Source organism: Saccopteryx bilineata, chromosome 4 (genome assembly GCF_036850765.1).
Source record: "Saccopteryx bilineata isolate mSacBil1 chromosome 4, mSacBil1_pri_phased_curated, whole genome shotgun sequence".
NCBI lineage: Eukaryota > Metazoa > Chordata > Mammalia > Chiroptera > Emballonuridae > Saccopteryx > Saccopteryx bilineata.
In genome coordinates, this window is record NC_089493.1 from 282,782,743 (window position 1) to 282,804,643 (window position 21,901).

General features: G+C 45.4%; 1 protein-coding gene across 18 annotated transcripts in view; it reads right to left on the bottom strand.

Moving 5' to 3' along the window:
- Nucleotides 1-8,534: 8,534 nt before the first annotated feature.
- The window catches only part of RBFOX1 (RNA binding fox-1 homolog 1), a 1,121,108-nt gene continuing 1,107,741 nt past the window's right edge, over nucleotides 8,535-21,901 (bottom strand). For 10 of the 18 annotated variants that reach the window (XM_066274928.1, XM_066274944.1, XM_066274935.1 and 7 more), the window contains 2 exons: nucleotides 12,866-12,941; nucleotides 12,280-12,486 (listed from right to left, as the gene is read on the bottom strand). In XM_066274928.1, the coding sequence (XP_066131025.1) occupies nucleotides 12,339-12,486; nucleotides 12,866-12,941 (224 nt within the window). In that variant the 3' untranslated portion in view covers nucleotides 12,280-12,338. Of the gene's footprint in view, nucleotides 11,262-12,279; nucleotides 12,487-12,865; nucleotides 12,942-21,901 lie in introns of those variants that run through there. The other 8 variants (XM_066274941.1, XM_066274931.1, XM_066274932.1 and 5 more) reach the window with 3 other exon arrangements.

Genomic DNA, 21,901 nt, shown 5'->3' on the forward strand with positions numbered 1-21,901 from the left:
AAATGAGTTAACTAAGTTAAATAAAATAAATTATTAAAATTGTTAATATAGGCCCTGGCCGGTTGGCTCAGTGGTAGAGCGTCGGCCTGGCGTGCAGGAGTCCCAGGTTCGATTCCCGGCCAGGGCACACAGGAGAAGCGCCCATCTGATTCTCCACCCCTCCCTCTCTCCTTCCTCTCTGTCTCTCTCTTCCCCTCCTGCAGCCAAGGCTCCATTGGAGCAAAGTTGGCCCAGGCACCAAGGATGGCTCCATGGCCTCTGTCTCAGGCGCTAGAATGGCTCTGGTCGCAATAGAGCGATGCCCCAGATGGGCAGAGCATCGCCCCCTGGTGAGTGTGCCAGGTGGATCCCTGTCGGGCACATGCGGGAGTCTGTCTGACTGCCTCCCCGTTTCCAACTTCAGAAAAAAAAATTATTAATATAATAGATCAATTATTATATATTATCTTTAAATTAATTTCATCAATTTCTTTTTTACTTTTTTGACAATGTTAACCATTTGAAATCACACATGTACCTTGCATTGTATTTTTATTGGGCAGTGTCTATTTAAAGCAAGAGGCTTTCTATACCAGAGAAGGCAAGGCTAAGGAAAAAATACAGCCTTGGATAAACAGGTAAAATGTAATAAATTCATATAAAGATCACTAGAGAAGTAACAATGAATTTATTATGCACCCAAATCGGTAATATTAGATAATCATAGTGAAGTTTTCCAATCTTTTGCTTTCTTTCTATATTTCCTTCTTTCCTTCCTTCCTTCCCTTCATCCCTCTCTCCCTCCCACTCTCTTTTTCTTTCTTCTTTCTTTTCTTTTCTTTCTTTCTCTCTCTTTCTTTTTTCTTTCTTTCTTTCTTCATTTCTCTCCTTTCTTTCTCTCTTTTCTTTCTTCCTTCCTTTCTCTCTCCCTCCCTGTCTTCCTTCCCTCCCTCCTCACCTCCCTCCCTTTTCTTCCTTCCTTCCTCCCTTCCTCCCTTCCTTCCTTCCTTTCTTCCTTCCTTCCTTTTGTTCTTCCTCCCTTCCTTCCTTCCTTTATTCCTTCCTTCCTTTTATCCTTCCTTCCTTCCTCTACTCCTTCCTTCCTTCCTTTTTTCTTCCTTCCCTTCCTTTTCCTTTCTTCCTTCCCTCCTTTCCTCCTTATTTTTCCTCTTCCTTCCTTCTTTTCTTCCTCCCTTCCTCCCTCCCTCCCTTCCCTTTCCCTCCTTCCTTCCTTCCTTCTTTCCTTCCTTCCTTCCTTCCTTCCTTCCTTCCTTCCTTCTTTTTTTTTCTTTCTTTCTTTCTTTCTTTTCTTCCTCCTCTCTCTGTCTCTGTCTCTGTCTCTCTCTCTCTCTCTCTTTCTCTCTCTGTCACCTTTGCACTTTATAGATCAGACCTCTTTCGCAACTGTACATCTACAGTGTGACTTTCTTTGGCCCTTTCCTCTTCCAGCCAATGGCATTTGACTATACTTGTCTAATAAACTTGCCCCAGATAGTAAGTCTCACAACTCAACTGCTAGGTGAATTTTTGGCTGGTTGACATTAGGGAGTGGGGCTCTAGGACTAAAAAATGATGTATTGTTCCATCTTAAGGAGGCAGTTATTTCTAAGCCCCACCCACCCCCCAGCCATTAGCAGGGAGAGAATATGGGCTCAGCACTTGCTGCCACACTCCCCAGCTTCTCACAGGAAGAGTCCTATGAAATCTTCCTAGTTCTCAAATATTAGATGTTAACTCCTATATTGTAAAAACCTGTACAGACCCAACAATAGAGTCGTAGAGAACAGATTTAGTCCCTGAAGGCATCGGAAGTGAGCCCCAGCCCATCATGGCTCATGACGCAGGAGAGATGAGGAATATTTGCTTCCTTGGTGGTGCTGGCATCCAGGGATTTAGAGGTCAGGCTGGGGTACTGGGGACGATGGCTGTAGCCTGCTGCAACCCCTCTCCAGTCCTAACACAGATCCCCGTGCGGGTGGAGGGGCCTAGTGTTCTGTCAGGAGAGAGACTAAATTGGTGGCGGGGGGGACTCCAAGAATTATTGGGTTATCAGATATTCACAGAAGCCCTTTGAGTCCCACCGGCTTTGGAATACCGCTCTCCTTCTGTGGCATAAGGGGTCCCTGTGGTCTCTCTCCCTGTGTCTATGGGAGAAGAGTGGGGCCTGGGACCTGTAAAAGGTTCTGTTTGTTTGTCTGTGACATTTTGTTTTATTTTAAATCCTCTACACCAGGCAGTGATGGACATTTTTGATGAAAACTCTCTTGAAGCTAATGGAAGAGCAAGGAGAGAAGAGGGGCGACAAGAGAATGGCTTTTACGTCCGGAGCAGTTCACGGGCAAACGTTTTCTCACCGCTCCTCACAGCCACCCTGCAACACGCGGAACTATCTCCTCCCACTTCCTACCAAGGAAGCAGGGCTTTGTGTGGTGCAGGCCGTGACCCGGAACCGAGCAGTGGCGCCGAGGGTCACTCGCCGCGCAGGGCGGCCCTGATGCTGTCGGCGTGGCTGTGCATTTGCAGAGAGGCTCGTGCGGGCGGGCCCACACACCCAAAGTGGGGCCTCTCCCGGTTATCCCTGGGGGTGGGGGGGCGGGGAACCGCAATGGAGCCCACACACATGCCAACGAGCCATGAAGATGTTCAACTCCAGTTTCGACAGCACAGTGTCATCCCTGGTTTTCCAAATCCAACCTCACTTGAAATTCCCACCTAGTAATAAAACATCCAGTGTCTCACTTTTTTTTTTAACATGGGGTTTCATTTTTGTCCCCAAATGGAAGGGGAGTGACTTTTCTGAAACCAGTCTCCTCCATGCTACACAAGTTCATTTAATTCTCGGCAAGACCCGATGAGACATTTCAACCACTTGAAAACCAAGCCCCAGAGAGGTTAATTAAGTTGCCTAAGGTGGCACAGCTGGGAAGACAATAGAGGATAGCAGAGGCAGGATTAACACTCTGGATCCTCTAGAAACTTTTTCAGGAAGAGGAAGAAGAGCTCTAATGACTGACTTCTGTAGCCGCTGCCTAAGTCTTGGATGGTTTAATGGAAATGACACTATCAGCCGGGGTGGGTCACACTGGCCTGTTTTACATGACGGAAAGAGGATGAAAAGAGAGAGAAGGATTTTATGTTTTTCTTCTACCACGAAAGTTGTAAACAATGTTGAATTTTAATATCAGAATGTCGCAACTGACAGTGTAAGTTTTGTGGGGGGTTTTCCCCATATTACAACTCCTTTACTCACGAAGTGTGTTCTCTCTGTTATATATGTGTGTACACACACACACACACACACACACACACACACACACACACTACAGTCTTTAGGGTGAAAGGGGCGGAACAGGGCTTTGAGAAAAGAAAATAGCCAATAGAACATTAGATGGCCAAGTCATGCAGTTTGGAAAGCGGCAGCGCCCAGGGAGACTGGCAGTCCTGGCCCGCTGAGCAGCTGTGTCCATGGTGCTGAAATCCTCCGCAGTAATGAACTTCCGTGCCGCTCAGGCCTGGGAGTGTTTGGAGGAGATAAAAGGCCAGCTGTGCTCTGTAACTCTGACCTGTTTCCCAGGTCTAAACAACTTTCTGGTGTGGTTGCCGAGAGTGTAACTTTCTAGATGTGAACATGAGGGTTTCCTTTTGCCTGCTTTTAGGCAGGGTTTTCTGGTTTCTGTTTTTGTGTTTATTTTTTGGTTATTAATTTTTCTTGTAAGGTTTGCTAGAGCCTCCGTGCTGGTGAGTTACCCATTTGCATTCCACATGCTCTCCACCACCACCTGCCCATAGCACCATGTTATCCCACTTCTTGGATGTCTGCTCTTCTATTTTCTACCTCGAAGCCCTTGTTTTTATTTATTTGTTTGTTTATTTATTTATTTTTGAGACTGGGACACTCTCTTGCTACACCGACTTTTTGTCTTATTCAGGTCATGCAACATCTGTCTGTTTTAGTCAGAGAGTTGAGTGTCAAAGCCAAGGGCACCTGATCCGTGTCCTGAGGAACGATCATGCCAGGGTCTGCATGCTCAGGGGTGGACTCGGCGACCCTCCCGGTATCCTGCCTTCCAAGCAAGCATTTGCTCAGCAGGTGTGTGAGCCAGACTTTCAGGGGCAGTGTGCAGTGAAGCCAAGAACATTGATGTTGGTTCTCAGTTCCAGTTCTCATAAGCTTTGAGACATGGGGCAAAGTACTTACCAGGGCTGCCATGAGGGGTACGTGCCAAGGTGCAGGTTAAGTACTGTGGAGCATGGAGCGGTAAGAACTTCACAGCCAGGCAGCTGGTGCCCACGGCTCAGCTATGCTACTTGCAGTCATGTACCTTGGGCATGTCGCCAGGCTTGCTTAAGTTTCTGCTTCCCTGTAGGTAGACTGGGGGTAATGATAGTACCTGGCTTGCCAGTTTGTAAGACTTGTAAATGAGATAATCATAGTAATAATAGTAATAAGTCCCATTTGCTGATGGCTTACTCTGTCAGTATCTAAGTGCTTTACAAAAATTAGCATATATATTTATGGTCCACTAATATAGTGTAGTTATGCTAAACACATAAAAATAAAAAGATTATATATCAAAAAGCATTTGGTATCCATGTGTGTATATAAAGAGATTTATTTTAGATGAAGACAATTATATAGTTCTGTGTGCAAAATCATATTATATATCAGAGATAAGGAATATATATATAATTTGAATTTCTATAATGACACGGATTCATCTAAATTATTCAGATACATATAGAAATAATTTTAAAATGCTCCGTGTCAGGTTATGTGTTTTAAAATTTTTTTAACACATTTTATTGTCACAGAACCCTATGAGGTAGTCACTACCATTACCCACATTTTATAAGTAAAATCATTGACATATAAAGGCTAAGAGACTTTTGAGATGTCTCTCATACATATGTTTATAAAAAGACAGCTGTATGTATATGTGTATGGGTTAAATATGTTTTGTCAAGTGCCTGAAATTGTATTTAAACCATGTTCGCTAGTCTTATTACTTGTTTTATTCTCAATACAGACTACAACCCTGGTTCCCTTTAGCATATGACACCATTAGAGTTCAAAGAATCCTCGGTGTTTTCTTCATCATATTGCCTTACTGTCCAGATATATCGCCTTTGAGATTGTTAGTAAACCCCCTTCTTGACCCCAGATCTCTGTGACCAAAGCACCCTGATTATCTGGGCTACAGAGACAGAGACGCCCTTTGAGTAGCCCAGCCCCAATTTTCCAGTAGGGCGTTGAGTACACAGCATATGAAGTAAGACTGGGCTCTCCCAAGAGACTTAAAAAATGTCAAGGGACCAAGAACTCCTGTTCAACCCCAAATCCACATCCCTCAGGACTTCAAATAATAGCCAAGGGAAACCCTGGTTTCATCCATAAATTGAATGACTTTGCTTTTAAGCTGTGAGGTGAACTGGCCTTCGGTCCAATATCAACATCAGATCGAATCTTCGGCAATTGCAACAAATGAGAAATTCACAGCCTTCAGAAAAGATGGCACCTGGGAAATTTACAGACAAGTCTTCCAAATCTATAATATGTATTTGTGTGTGCATGAACCCATGTATCATCCTGTAGTGAATAAAACAAAACAAAACAGCCTTTTTGTGTTTTCCTGCAAAAAATGATTGTATTATCCCCTCCCATGTGAGAACATTCTTTTCAGTCCTAATTCTCAACTTCGTGGGTGAAAAAACATCAGTAGCTGTCATGAGCAAGGCTGAGAATATGCATTGATCTATAGGTTCGATACCCAGGTGCACATAGGCCGGTGCACGCGCACACACCTGCACATGCACGTGGATTGGTTCTCTTAACATTCTAAGGTCAGAGCTCCAGGGAGACTCAAACAAGAACACCCTCAGGAGTTCGCTGGAAGACGCTCCCTCCCACACAGCGGCGGTCCTCAACCTTGGCCATGCCAAAAGCGGAAGGGGCCCAGGAAGCTGCTCTTTCAACAAGCTCCTCAGGGGTTTCTAAGAGAGGAAGTCCCTGGGTGGGACATCGGAGGAACGCTATCACAGAGGAAAAGGGCTTTTGCCATGTGTGCACACGTGTGAGTGTATGCGAACATGCATGTGTGCTTGCCTGGGAGCATAGAGTGCTCACCAGAGCTCCTTTTGCATAAAAAAACAAACAAACAAAAAAAAACAATGGCTACTTCTGAAGAAGTAGAAACAGCCTTCAGAGGTCATCATACAGGACTAGGTCCTCAGCGCGTTGAATGGGAAAATGATACGGGACTGAAACGCTGGTCTCAGCGACCGAATTGCCCTTGTGCTGGTTCATTTTCTTTTTAAGATGGAGATGTTACTGTTGAATTAAAATACTGTTTTAAGAAAAAAATTACAGGCGGGATGAGGCTCTACCTCCTGGGCATTGTCCACGGAAAAACAAGTAACAGCCTCTATTTATACACAAAGCACGTGCGTCGCGCATGAGCTTCCTCTGGGTTTATTTGTTCACCCCTGCCCACATCGCAGGTGACAAGCATTGGCATCCGTCTTGTAAGATTCCCTTTCACTTCTGCCTTCATTTTTATTTACTTTACATTTCCCATGGAATGTAGGTGCTTACCTTCATTTTAGAGAAGAGACTGGTTTTGGAGATGTTGATGTAAACAGCTGCCTATTAAATCGATACTTACCTCCTCATCTTTGGACAGGGTAGGGACTCAATTATAAATCAGCATTTTAGGAGATAATTATCTCCCCCCTTGTCATATGCAAGGATAAAGCTAGTGACTTCTTTGTGTTTTTTTTTGTTTTTTTTTTTCTGAAGTTGGAAACAGGGAGAGACAGTCAGACAGACTCCCGCATGCGCCCGACCGGGATCCACCCGGCGCGCCCACCAGGGGCGACACTCTGCCCACCAGGGGGCGATGCTCTGCCCTTCCGGGGCGTCGCCATGTTGCAACCAGAGCCACTCTAGCACCTGAGGCAGAGGCCACAGAGCCATCCCCAGCGCCCGGGCCATCTTTGCTCCAATGGAGCCTTGGCTGCGGGAGGGGAAGAGAGAGACAGAGAGGAAAGCCTGTTGGAGGGGTGGAGAAGCAAATGGGTGCTTCTCCTGTGTGCCCTGGCCGGGAATCGAAGTGACTTCTTTGTTTTAATGAATATAGCCTCACACATTTTGTTGAGTGCTGGCAGCCCAGGTTTAACACAGGCGCCATCACCATTATCCCCATCGTCATAAAGAACAGAGCGGAAGTTTTTGGAAGAGGGCCCAAGCACCAGGCTCAGACAGATCCTCACGGGGACCTTGCCTCCAACATTGCTAGACATAACTCTAGGCAAATCATACAACCTATTAATTTTTATTATAAAGTGAGGACACTATCGTCTTCAAGGATCAGTTGACACAGAGCAACGGAAGTTGATTGTTACCCTCACAGTTCTCTACACTAGAAGGGGTTTTCAGAGAAGAGAAGGGACCATTAAATATACTTGAAATGGTCTAATAGTTGCCATTACGACAACCTGCACTGCGTCACTGCATGTGGCTCCTCAGGGTAAGACCTCTCATTTCTGAAGTTGAATGCTGTAAGTTCTGGTTGAGCCAACAGAAACTGTCCTGCATCAGCTACAAATGCCCGTTTCAAAACCCTGGCCTTGCCGCTTGCTTGATGTGTGAGCTCAGACAAATCAACCTGTTTGTGCCTCAGTTTCCTTCCCCTAAATAATAATAGCTTACAACTTATGAATTCCAGCTGTGAGCCCATCACATAGATTGTTCTATCTGTCCCACGGAGCAATATGAAGAGGCAGGTATTACTATCCGTCCTGATGGATGGATGAGGAAATGGAGGCACGGAACTTGGGTTTAACTTGCCCTGGGTTACAGCCCGCAAGGGATAGAACCAGGATTCAAACTCGCACCATCTCTGCTCCCAAACTCCACATTTTTTTTAAACCTTTTTATGTTACCAACCTGATAGGAGTGTTAAGATCATTGGATGAGATAGGAGTAAGATATTATTAAGATAACTAAATGGGGTAGATAACTCAACCCTGATGGGAGTATTAAACCATTAAATGAAATAAAGACACAAGAGCCTGAACTGGATTCTTGGCTTACAGTGAGCACTCAATACATGTAAACCCAGCACTTACTGTTGTTTTCATCTTCGTCAGGCCGCCCCCATCCCCAAAGTTGTATTAATAACTAGAACAGATGTTTCATTGAAATGCACAGTTTGTTTTTGTTGTTGCTTCGTTTTAATCCAAAGACTGACATTGCCATGCTGGGGAATAGCTAAGCTTAGCTCTGTTTCTTTCTTAAACAGCTGTGGTTAGTTCCACTGATCTCTTTGGAAAAATGAATTCTGAAGGGAAGCCCCGTGTGCCAAACAGACAGTGCATCTGCAGGACGCACCGCCAGAGACTATGGCAGCCTGCTGCTCACCTGGGCAGCCCCACATTGCGCCCCCTGGTGGACACAAGTACAGACGCATGTGTGGACAAGGAATGTACCCTTGAAGGAAGAAACACACACAGAAGCTCAAGGACTCACAACGCCAACTCACACGTACCTTTTCAGACTAAGCTTTTATTTTTTTGATATTACAAACCAGTTTTCTTTATTCACAAACCACTGTAAGTGATATAAACACTAATTTCTAAAGACAGATATACACATTTTCTGGGTTTGCAGATTGCGTGATGTGTGTGTTAAGAAGTCACTATATGCCACACATGATATTAATCTTTTTTTTCATAATTCATAATAGCAATAGTTATTTAGATAAATGAAAACATTCCAAATAAATACTGTTTTAAAAAAATCCAAAATGTTTGTTTACATCTCTGACATACATTTTAAAATGACTTATTGGCATCTTGGAGGAGTGCCTTAGACAAAACATTCTGCAACATCAGTCGGCACCCACTTGATCTAAATGATTTTATTAAAACTACATACAATCATGGGGGAAAAGTACAGCTCATCGATGAAAATCAAAACTGCAAATTAATTTTTTCTACTTTAACCAACACAGTAAGAATTCTCTGTTTGTGATTCCAAATACAATGCAAACTCTGAATTTTGAAATTTGAGGCGATTGGGAGAACTCTGTTTCTTCTCCCTGGCCCCCTGTTCTTTCTCTCTCTCTCTCTCTCTTCCCAAGTGGGGGTGGGGGGATGAGAATGTCTTAGTGACGCTAGAACACACCCCTCCCCTCCCCCACCCACAGAAGTCTGGTGAAAAAAAGAACGTTGTTCTACGCTTCGGGCTGCTAAGCAGTTTCCCCCTTCCTCTCGTCTCAAGATAACGGACATCTGCCTTAGATATCGAAGCTACAGAAACTTGGTTTTCAAATCTTGTGAAACTTTATTGATGGTTTGAATATCCAACCGATCTTACTGCATGCACAATAGGATGACAAGAATGCTGGATCACAAACACTTTTTTTTTTTTTTAAAGTTTTGTTTGGTTTTGTTTGAAAGCAGAGTTGTTACAGCGGATTTGGCAGGTTCACAGCGGTGAGTTGATAATTACTAAAGTGCTTGCCAGCGGGCCCGCACGGTTACACATGAAGATTTCACTAGGGGCAGCAAAAACTACTGGGGACAGCTTGCTGCTGTTCGTTTAATTTAAATACAAAAAACAGGGAAGACCCGTGACAGATACCCCAACTCAGGTTAACTTGTAAACAGGACAACATGGAAGGAGTTCAAACAGAAGTAATCTAGACAATCTGCAATTTTTTTTGGCCGTGTCGCTCTGTCCCTGCTTCAGAGGAGGCAGGGGAGGGGGGGGAGAGGACTTCGTTCTCCAGAAAAGGAAGAGGGGAACCCTACTTTTTTGCTTCCTTCTGACAAGTGCCTTGGGCCTTGGAGACTGATCTAAAGATACTTGTTTGAGATAATCCCTGGGACCAGGGAGGATGGGTGGGTGGGCAGGCTCTCACGGACTGAAAAATTGCAGGTTGCTCACATAATACAGTCATGTTTCAAAAAGTACCAAGCCGATGAAAATACCGTGATTATCTCTACTCAATGATTGCAATACTTGTAAAATGCTTCTATAAATCTGAATATGATTTCTCATGTAGTTCCATAAAAATTATACGTCTGTCTCTAACAGTTGTTCTACTAGGCTAAAACTAAAGCTTCATAGACTGTTTCTAGAACTTAACAACTCCACTGCACAGATGTAAATTTTATACATTTTTTTTTAACTGGTACAAAGAATTTAAGTTTTTATTACTTTCTTTTTTTGGAAAAAAAGAAAAAAATAGAAACAGTGCTTTTTATCACCTTTTTATTAATGTTATTTTTTTTCCCTCCCATAATATAAAAGTCAGCAATGATATCAATAATTTATTATACTGGAAGAAATATAAAAAGAATGCTTGTCGATGACCTAACTAGCAGTTGTTGCCTAAATAACTAGCGGCTGGTTAAGAAGCTGAATAGTGCCGGGGGGGAATGGTTTAAAGGGTGGATTTGCACAGCTTCATTCAATGTGGATGCACAGGGCTGCTGGTAAGCGCCCCCTTAACAGCATAACCTTTGGCCTGAACTGACAATGAGTAACTTAGAACCATTGCTATATGATGGTTGGTGCAGTGGGTCGTTTAGATTCATCAGTTACTTTTATTTTTTTCTTTCAGTCAAACCCCAGTTCCCAAGCCCCTAAGTCCCTCCCATCCTTCCCCTTTCATAAAATAAAATAAAATAATGCAGATGTGGAGAAAAAAAAATGACTACTTTAGTCACTTAACACTCTTCCCGAACAGCGGATAACCCCAGTAGCTTAATATTCAGCATAGAGAATTCATTTACATGATAAAGCACTCTGGATATGGCCCTAAACCAGTTTTTATTCATAGCTAGCATCTCTCTAGATCAACCACAAAAAAAAAAAATAAAAATAAAAAGGAAAGAAAGAAAAAGAAAAAGAAAGAAAGAAATCCTACAGCCAGCAACCAAACTACGGAACCTTCAGAAATGAAAAGACCCACAATAGTAAAATACACAGAACAAAATATCTGAGGTATAAGATAAAAAATGTAGTTTTTTTTCCTCTTTTGAGTTTTTTTTTTAGAGTCGCTAAAATGGTGCACTACTGCGTGTATTGCAATACCCAGGCCTCGGAAAGCTTCCTCTCTGCCCACCTTGGAAGGGTTTTATGGTTTTGTCATTTAGTATGGAGCAAAACGGTTGTATCCCCCTCGGTATATACTAGCCTGCAATGAAGAAAGAACGAGACCCACATCATCAGCATGGCTCCTAGTCTTGGCATCAGTCAAGGGTGCAAAAGCATTCTGAAACAAAGCAACGTGAGGGGTGTGTTTTTTACATTTTCCTTTTGCAACACGTGGATCATCAAAAAAAAAAAAAAAAGACTCATGTGAAAAATAGACACTCAAAATCAACCAAATGGGAGGCATCCCTTACCCAGCCCAGGCCATTCTTGAAGAACTAAAGATAGGGCCAATCTTGACCATCCCCCCTGCCCCACAGCTCCTTCGACAGAAAAGCCCTGGAATGTCACATCTGGTCAGCCAGTCCTGGTGGCTTAAAAGGACTCTGGTACGAACTGGACCCCCCCCCCCCAAGGAGGTGCACTGTCACGTTTCGTTTGCTCGCTTGAATCATTAACACTGTGTTCCGTCGGGACAAGCTCAATCTACACTCAAGGAGGTTGAATGCAGGCGACTGATTGAATGTCGTAATTCAACTCTCCTTTCCAACACATAACTCAAGTGGACTAGGTGTGGAAGCGGAGTTGCTGAATGCAAAATCGGGATGAAATTTTAAATCAGCTTCTGACTTGACTTGGCTCAATGAGCTGCATGGAATTGGCTTTTAAGAGGGGAACTGGACAGATGAATTGCTTGATGTGACTGAGCTTGTGCAAAAGAATATGGTTCCGGATTGTGGCTGCATTTCTATGACCACGCCCCAGCGGATTGGTCTGGCCATGGCTTTAGACAGCTACGTACGAGGTGGCACTTAACGTATCTCCTTTGCCTAAAAGTATTGGCGATTCAAATGACTGCCTACGGGGACAGAGTCTGAGGATAAGGACTGATCTTCTTGATCCCAAGCAGAAAGCTGCATGCCAAAAGCTTTATAATGATTGCATACGCTCTCACGTGATGGGCACGTCTTACTGTACTCAAGAGTTTTTAGTGCATAGAAGTTTGAACAAGTACAGGCAAATTCACCCACCCTCACCTCCCAGTGTATGCCCACCCTCCCACCCCCGAACAAAAAAACCCAAGCCCCCCCCCTTCCCCGCCAAAAAAACAAAAACAAAAACAAAAGACAAGCCCCAAACCCAGATGATTCCTCCTAATTCCTTATGTACTAGGCACACACACAAAGCGTGCCTCTCTCTATTTTCTCTCCTGGGCGACTATGACTTTAAACATGAATTGTAATAGGGGAGGAGAGGCAGGCAGGTTCTCAGCTGCCTGACAGCAGAGGCCTGGAAGTGTGCAGCTTAGCTCCTCTGAAGTCTGTGCTGGGGCTGGAACCTTGGGGCTATGTGAATGAGCAGCGAGGGAGGGAGGAAAAAAAAAAGAAAAAAAAAAGTTCTGCATTGACACTGCATTCTGTTAGTGATGGATTTAATTATCAAAATGACTAATTATTCCATTAAGGTAAGTGCTCTGCTAGGTGAGACTTGCAAAATTAGAAATATAATAACTTACATGCACTACATTGCCAAGAAATTAAGACATTTATCAAGTTTACTGGGAGGATTAATGTGGCATTTTAGCTGCTGTTAGATTAGCACAAGAGACAAATTCAATTAAGGGGAAAGTGAGAGGACGTCAACCGTCAACCCAGACGAAGGTCCCAGCCGGGGCAGGGGGAGGGAGGCGGGAAGCAGTGAGGAAGAGGAGGGACTGGTACTCACCATGGCACCAACGCCGTAGGTGGGGGCTGGAGCAAGTGTGTGGTGGTAGGGGTCGGCAGCATAAACTCGTCCGTAACTGCAAGGGAACCAGAGGGCAAGATTCAGCCACAACAGGCAGTTACCGCATAATAATAACAACCACAAAACGCCAAATACCAAGACACCGGGGAGGGGCCCTATTCCTCTTCATACCTAAGAAGCATACGCCCATCTGCCACACAACATGAAAAGGTCCCTCTGTGCACAGCACGTTCTTGTCCATTTCACATGGCCGGTCATACCTGCGTAGTTCCTGTCTCTTACAGGACTGTTTCTAACTGCTCAGGCAGCTACCTTGGAGATTGAGGTGGGCAAAAGAACAACTTGAAAGAGTGGGTTTTAAGAAGCCCAGGACCCCCAGACAACATGTTAATACGTACTCAAGAGAGATTGTCCTTGTCTCCTAATTTAACTGTCACCAAGCAGAAGAGACAGGGCGGATAAAAAAGGATGAAGGGACCCTGTCTGTGCAATCAGGGTCCAGCATCGTAGAATGGAAAGAGCAAATGCATTCAAGTAGAAGCATCTTTGAAGGGTTTGTGGGACCTCCCACCCCAGACCCACTCAAGAATTAGAGTTGACTTGATTTCGAGCCTATCATCCCAGAACTTCTATCTCATCAACCTATGGCCATTTCAAACAATATTTCTTCAGGACATTTACCTATCTTTGAGTTTTCCTCTCTCTTTCTGCCATCCTCCTCCCACCCTGGCCTGGACTCCCAGAACAGGCTTTGGAATATAATTAAAGAAGGAAGGGATGCCTGATATATTCGGTGCCTCCTAAGTGTCTGGGACTGAATGATGCCACAGATCATAAACTAGGGTTCAGAGAGGTTAAGTCACTTGCTCAAAGTCACAGAGCCAGACAGAGTCAGAGCCGATCTTTAAATTTCTCAGGGCAGCTGGGACACTCTTTGCATGGTGGCATGTACCCTTACTGAAAGGACCCGCCGACTATCTTTTGGAGGGGGTTTGCACACTGCTCTCCCAGTAGTGATCAAAGCTGAGATGCGACCTTCATTTAGCTGGGAGCAGAGCCTGAAATAGAGATTCCTATGTAGGCGAGGAAGGAGAAGAAGAGAGAGGCAGGCAGTTCCAGAGCAAGAGGAAAACCAGCAATGGTCGGAGCTAGAGACTAGCTTTGAGCCAATCCCCTGAGCTGTGCACCAGAATTAATCCCACTTGGAGGCAAATGAGTTGTTTTTCTTTTTTTTTTTAATGCTCATGTAAGTTAAGCATTAGCTGTGGGTTTCCCTGAGGGGTAGAGGAACACTTCTGACTTGAAGTGACTTCCTTGGGCAAAGGGTTAGTCTCTGAATAAGGGAGCAGCTGAGCACCATTAACAGCCAACACTCACAGCAGCCGGGGGATGGGTGCGCTAGCCACCAAATGGGATACGTGGAGATTGTCAGTAGCTGTGACTCCTGGACTTCCCTTTCAAGAATGAAGGAACAAGGCAGGAAGACCCGGTCCCTGTGCACTAACCACTACTGTCAACCGCAAGCCACCTCCCATCTCTTGGAGTCTAATTGGCCTGTGCTTTATTCCCTCCCTTTCCCTGTCTCTTCCTCCTTCTGCTTCCGATCTCCTTGCTCACAGTTGGTGGATGAGATGGGACTTGGGCGGGTCTGACATGGTACCTTACACCAGGGAGCCTGGGAAGGTGGGAAGAAGCTGGCTGAAGAACTTTCTAAGTCGTAGGCTCTAAGTTAGACTCTAGTTGGAAAAAAAAAGAAACGAGTCTACCAGTTCTCATTGGGCATGTCTTATTCCCAAACCCTCCTTGCTTGTTTCAAAGGGCGCCAAGCTCAAATAATGCAGATGAGGCTTTGTGCTTCAACACTCTGTGTTCCCCTGACCTTCAAAAGCAGTGAGGTGAATGGATGTTTCCTTTGTGTGTAGGGGGGGAAGAGGGTGGGACTCTCTCAGTGAAATAGTTCATCTCCCCCCCTGTATTTCATTCCTTGGAACACCTTCCAGTCCTTTGGCTCATGAAAAACGGCCTTCAAAGAGTCTTCCTCTCTCTGGGAGGGCGTACAGCGAGTCCAAGGCAGAGGGTGCGTGAAACAAGAAGAATGATGACATTTTTGAAGGAGTCACTTATTCAGGGCGGTCACTCATGAAAGCTGGGCCCCGACCATGTACTAAGAAGTAGATATCATATTAAGAGGTGGAAAAGGCCCTGGCCGGTTGGCTCAGCGGTAGAGCGTTGGCCTGGCGTGCGGGGGACCCGGGTTCGATTCCCGGCCAGGGCACACAGGAGAAGCGCCCATTTGCTTCTCCACCCCTCCGCCGCGCTTTCCCTCTCTGTCTCTCTCTTCCCCTCCCGCAGCCAAGGCTCCATTGGAGCAAAGATGGCCCGGGCGCTGGGGATGGCTCTGTGGCCGCTGCCTCAGGCGCTAGAGTAGCTCTGGTCGCAACATGGCGACGCCCCAGAGGGGCAGAGCATCGCCCCCTGGTGGGCAGAGCGTTGCCCCCTGGTGGGCGTGCCGGGTGGATCCCGGTCGGGCGCATGCGGGAGTCTGTCTGACTGTCTCTCCCTGTTTCCAGCTTCAGAAAAATGGAAAAAAATAAAAAATAAATAAATAAGAGGTGGAAAAGAACGGAAGATCTAACTTTATCATTGATTTTTATTTCATGAGAAAGTCAAGTTGTCATTAGTCTAGAGGGGGAAAATGTTAATAGGATTATTTTTTAATGCACTTTCACCCAGCTAGGCCGCTTGTGTGAACAAGACATAAACTGCATAGCCAACTGAAAAGCCTTGGGAATGTACTAAATGAGGCCACAGTACCTTGTGCCTTTGAAACGAGGGTGACGATGCAAATTCAGAGCAATTACTTTTTTTTTTTAATTTGGGGAATGGTTTTTACCATGGCAAAACTTTCCTCTTTTGGAGAGACGACATATTGGTAGCCTGAATATATTCCATGCAAACAAGGGTGTCCCCACCCCCTTTTCCTCCCACATACTTTAATTGTAAATTCTGATTTGTGTATAACCCGGGGCAGAGCTTCAACCTTTGCGGAAAGCCCTAGGTAACAATTTGGCAATGTTCTCTCCCAGGGCAGGAAAAATACAGACAGCGCTGAACTGCTCCTCGTAAATGAGCGGGCGCTTCTTCTCCTCAGGGTGACCTCTACCTTCAGAATCCGATGGTTTTATTATGATTAATAAATTTCATTTCCACAGAGGAAAAGGGACCATGTCAGCTCAAACTGAAAGCAAAGAGGCTTCTTTTCAAATGCTAATTTCCGAACACGCCCTTGTGTGACACTACAATTTAGACACAAGGTTATTAGGGAAGCTGTGGACTCCAGCACCGGTCGTACCGCAGGTATGCCAGGCACGTCAGCGACCTCCTGTCCTCAGAGCTGGCTGAGCACAGCCCAAAGGAAGAATGGCGATTCCCAGGGACCTCGGCGGAGTGATGGGGCGATGTGTGCTGATGGCCGTGTTCTGAGTGATCTGTGCATACGATCACCCCCCACACCGTCCATCCTCGGTCAAAGTGGACAATGGAACAACAAGGTCAGGATGCCCTGTACTCCACATCCCATCCATCAGAAATTACAGATGAAACCTTAAATGTGTCCACTTCACTCCATTCACACCATCGCCACCCTAACATAACCAACCAGGCTTTCGCCAGAACCAAATCACCAACCGTCTTAAATCTTTTCACTTTGGTTCTATTCTGCCTCTTCAAACCATCAGCTACTCACATTTAGACCCATCAAATCTATCATCTATCTATTATCTATCTACCCATCTATCTATCAAATCTACTTATTTCTCCATCAAACCTATCTACAGATTCATCTACTCATCCATCTATCTAATGAAATATGAACCTATATAAACCTACTGATATCTCTTCTTTGGTTGTCCTTTGACTCTAGAATCAAAGCCAACTTGGATGGCTGACCCCTGTCCCTCTCTAGTCCTCCCCCACACCCTCCACCCATGCCACTAGGATCCAAGCACACAGTCAACACTGCTCAGATACATGCAAGTTTATTCTGCTCTTAGGACACCCACACCTGTCTACCACCTGAACTGCTCCCTGTCCTTCTTCATGTCTCAGATCAAATGCCACCTCCCCAGAGAAATGCCTCCTTCCCTGACTACTCTTTCCTAACCCTCCTCACCCTTCACACAATACAGTCCATCTATGGATTTTGCTTACTTTCTTCTCTCCCTGAGTATTTACCTGCCTCTCTCCCTGGAATGCCAGCCCCACAGAGGCTGGGGCAATCTGTTTTGTTTGCCTCTTTATCCCAGCATCCAGCATAGCACTGGCCACGGTGCCGAGGAACAACAGGCCGAGCCAGGGCCCCCGCGTGAGTAAAGGCAGCAAAGGGGTGGGGGTGTGAAGGAGAGAGCATGAGTCCGGTTAGACCCTTGTTCTCATCATAACGACTGTCAGTGGCACAGATCCTATCAGATAAGCTTTCCAAAGGTTTTTGGTCAGCTGATCTGAGACATTCAAAACCCTTAAAGACACTCAGAATAAAGGTTTCTGGGGACTCGGGAAATACAGTATAATTTCACCTCACCACCGAGAGTTCACAAAACACTGGCCATGTTGCCATATAAGCCCATCAAAATCTTTTAGGGAAAAACCAAACAACAAAGAAATCAAAGGTAACAGTTTGCAGCCATCATGAGCCCTTGCCTGTTTCTGACCTTAGGGACAACTGAACACCAGGAGGCCCAGCCCTGCCCTGAGAAGGGCAAAGGCTTCGGGGCAAGAAGACCCGGGGTCGGGTTCTGCCTTTGCAATGTCCTTGCTCAATGACTCGGGCAAATCAACCTCTCTGAGCCTCATCGTCCTTGTTCATGAATTGGTGTCATTCCAACTGCACCCTGCCTGATGCAGACGAAGGGCACGGAAAGCAACCAGACACATCTGAAAGCAGCCTGCAGACACGGGAGATTCGGATACAAGGGTTCTCCTATAGACTTCCACAAGCCAGTCTCTCCCTCTCGCCCAGACTTCTGGTCTGGAGGAGGAACTGAAACATCTCCGCCTGATATGATCACATGCAGATCAAGCAGTGCACTTACAGATACTCTTGGAGTCCAGAGTTATCTAATCTGTAAGTTACGGGTGCAGTTGAAATGCCTATATTTGAACTTATGGTTATGTTGTTGTATTTGAATGGATGGTTCAATAAACAAGCATGCCACCTGTTGAATGGGAACTATGAACCCGTGTTTTGTAAAGTACTTTGTCAACTCTAATAAGAAATGTAAATATTACTTATTAAGAACATCTTCGAAATCTACTTGAAACAAGCCAGATGCTCATAAAATACAATAGGGTCATGTTGGTGTCCCATACCAGGGTTTTAACAGTCAAGGGAGTTTCTTACAGGGATATAGTAAGAACACTGTAACTAACTTCACTCTCTAATATTTCAATTAAGAGCCTTTCTGCCCCCTGCAGCCTGTTATTCTTCCTTTAGCATCACCTCTCCATGCCTCCCGTCCCAGAGATAGCTGGGAGAATCCCGGGGGGAAAGAAAGATGAATAAAATATCCTCTCCCCTCAGAGCTATGTCACAGTGGGGCACAGATCTCCTAGACAGCCCGACCACAGCAAGAAGGTACAAGGGCTGTGCCCTCACCGCACCGGGGGGTGGGGGGCACTGCAGAGCAGGCATTCCAAATAGGAAATCTCACTAGGGAGGAGAGTTCATGGCCCCCAGTCTCCACAACGCCATTAGGGAGGGGCTACAGTGCCTTCCTAATTATATCTAAGATATAGTCTGTAAGGTACCTGGGAAAATGAATCCATGCAAGGCACACACTAACCACCCAGCATACAAACAGGGTGCTCACTAGGCGATGGCCCCGCGATTCTAACAGCCTGCTCTTTGGAGAGGGATGGTTAAGCCAGAGCGTGTTCCCACTTATTTCCGATGGTCTCCGACCTCAGTTGCTCACTTTGCCTCAGTGAATGTACTCCATTCAGGAGACAGTCCCCTGTGACTGCAGTAGCCTTCTCCTGGGCAATGACTTAGTTACATAACTTAGAGGAAATGCAACCAGCCTCATAACTCGGAATCAAGAAAACAGCTCCAAATGCAGCTAAACCTCCAAAGAAAAGACACGAGTACAAACGGGAGCAATTCTCCGAGTTGAACAACATGGAGCTCCTCCCACCCGAGTCTGAGATTTCCGGACTCGATTGCTGCTCACTTCCTTAGCTTGGATTTGAAACAATCATCTTCCCAGACCGTTCGGCACAGTTTTCAGCCTCACGAATTTTGTCCTCAGAAGAAGGAGGGGAAGCATCTCCTGAGTTCTTAGCTTCTCAATGGGAAGCCGCGGGCTTTGCTGTTGCGCATGGATGTGGGTCGCAGAGCTGAACTGTGTATACGTAAGTCCGTCCAGGAACCAGACCCCTGTAGAATCTATGAGAACCAGACCGTACAACCCATGGCAAATCAGACAGCCTCATCCTTTCTATGCCCTCTCAGGGCAATTCAAAATCTCTTCCTATTTGGAATTGAGACAAAGTATCTTTGAGGCAGGAACCTGGATCTGGATTCAACATAAGGCAGCAGTAGCCCCTTGTCTGAGAGTCAAGAAGACACAGTGAGTCCTGCTTTTGGCTATACAGCTCCTCCACTACAATAAAAGACACAGAGCCACGCTCTTCTATGTCAAGCCCTCCTCTTAGGAAGCCCATCTCACCTTCTTTGTGTCCTGAGCCCACTGCTCTACCGAAATCACCAAGAATTTCCCATGACGCTTTGAAATCAACACGGCAGCCTGTCTGGGGCTTAATTCACAGGGGGGAACCACAAAAGCAGTTCTACGCTTGCATCCCTCATGCTATTTTCAGTACCTCAGCAGAGAAGCAAAGTTGAAGCTAAGAACTGCATGAGGTCAGAATTCCTAGAGTCAAATCCTGCTTCTGCTGCTTCCTTGCTAAGTCATCTCAGAAAGCTGACCTCCTCACTGAGCCAGTTTCTCCGTCCATGCATAGAAATAGTAATAGTGCCCGCTGACTGCAGAGGGCTGTAGCGAAGCTGAGATCACGGTTGGTCAGAACCAAACAGGTGTCGGTGGTGGATGCTATTGACATGGAGAGGGTTGGGAATCTCGCCCGCTGTCTGCTCCATGTGGCACTACTGCCACAGAGCTCACGGAGTGCACCAGGCAGAACTACCCCTGAATCAGGATGTCCTTTTGAGACCTGGGTACTGGCATCCCCTCCACCCCTTGTAAGTGGATCAACGGTTCTGAGAGGTTAATAAGCAGCATAGGAAGGAGGCAGGTTACTTGAGGGCAAAATTAAAACGTCAAGTCAGGAAACACTAACAGTGTCTAGAGCAGGTGTCCCCAAACTATGTGGCCCCCTGAGGCCATTTATCCGCCCCCCCCCCGCCACACTTCTGGAAGGGGCACCTCTTTCATTGGTGGTCAGTGAGAAGAGCACTGTATGTGGCAGCCCTCCAATGGTCTGAGGGACAGTGAACTGGCCCCCTGTGTAAAAAGTTTGGGGGCCCCTGGTCTAGAGTATCTGTCAAAATATTTGAATTCTGGGGGAGTGCCCCTCACCTCTCAGAGGCCCGTTCTAGGGGCACATACACATTTTCCATGTTCATTGGAACAAATGAATTAAAATGTGGCTCTGGAATGGTAGCATTTAATAAAAATATAGAGAGAAACACAGATGTGATCCACGTGTGACAATTTAAGTTTCATAATTGCTGCATTTAAAAAGTAATAACAGGTGAAGCTCATTTTTATATTTTTATTTAACCCACTCTATTAAAAAATATTTCACTGTGTAATTGACAGGAAGCTTATGAATATATTAGTTAACCTAGTTTCTTTTGTACTAAGGTTTTGAAATCTAGTATGTAGCTCATCTCAGTTTGGACTGGACACAGATTTAGGACTCCACAGCCACGTGTGATGACTGGCCGCCATATTGCCAGGCGGGACTCTAGAAAATATCTGTGGGATGTTCTCCTTGCCATTAAAATAGAAAAGATTCCTGAGGGATCAGCTCAGTGTTTCCTAAGGTGTGACATGAAGACTGCTCTATTAGAAATGCTGGAGGGGGCCTGGTGGGATGGCTCAGTGGATAGAGTATCAGTTCAGCATGTGGATGTCCCGGGCCAAGGCCCACATGAGAATCGACCATCTGCTTCTCTCCCCCACCCTCTCCCCCTTCTCTGTCTCTTCCCCTCCTGCAGCCAGTGGCTCAGTTGCTCCAAATGGCAGCCTCAGGTGCTGAGGATAGCTTGGTTGATTCAAGCATCGGCCCCAGATGGCAGTTGCCAGATAGAGCCCAGTCAGGGACCACACGGGAGTCTGACTCACTATCTTCTCTCCCCTCACTTTAAAAAAAAAGGAAATGCTGGAGGAACTTTTAAGAGTGTGGATTTTCAGGCCCCCTCTCCAGATCTATGACTCAGAATCTGAGGTGGGGGAGGGGGAATGACTGAATCTAAGTTGGTATTACGTTCTGTCGGTGGTTCTCATGCATTCTAACATTATAAAATTGCCGTTCATTTTTCTTTCTTTCTTTTCTTAATTCTGTGCTGATATAGAACTCCTTTACTCAGGCTAATTCAATGTTATAACTAGATATCTTTATTTTTCAGTGTAAACCGATAAGAGATATTTTATGTGTAGGGTGTTGTTACTGTGTGTCACAAGCTTTGGACATACCTAGTATACAGTAAGCTGTCAATAAATACTATTATGATTATTTTTACTTAGTTCCTTTGATATATGTCCCCTTAGCACTCCGTACTTCACCTGTAATGATATATATCACATTTTATTCGAAACAGACCAATTGATGCCAAGTCAATTCACTGCATGACAACTTGGCTGAATAATCAAATCAGCAAAAGGAAAAGAAGACAATTAGATAAACTTTGCGGAAGGATCACAAGGAGAGGAATGACCAATTTGGAATTTCTTCTAAGCATGATCTGAAGTCTTGGTGCACAGCTGCAGGGAT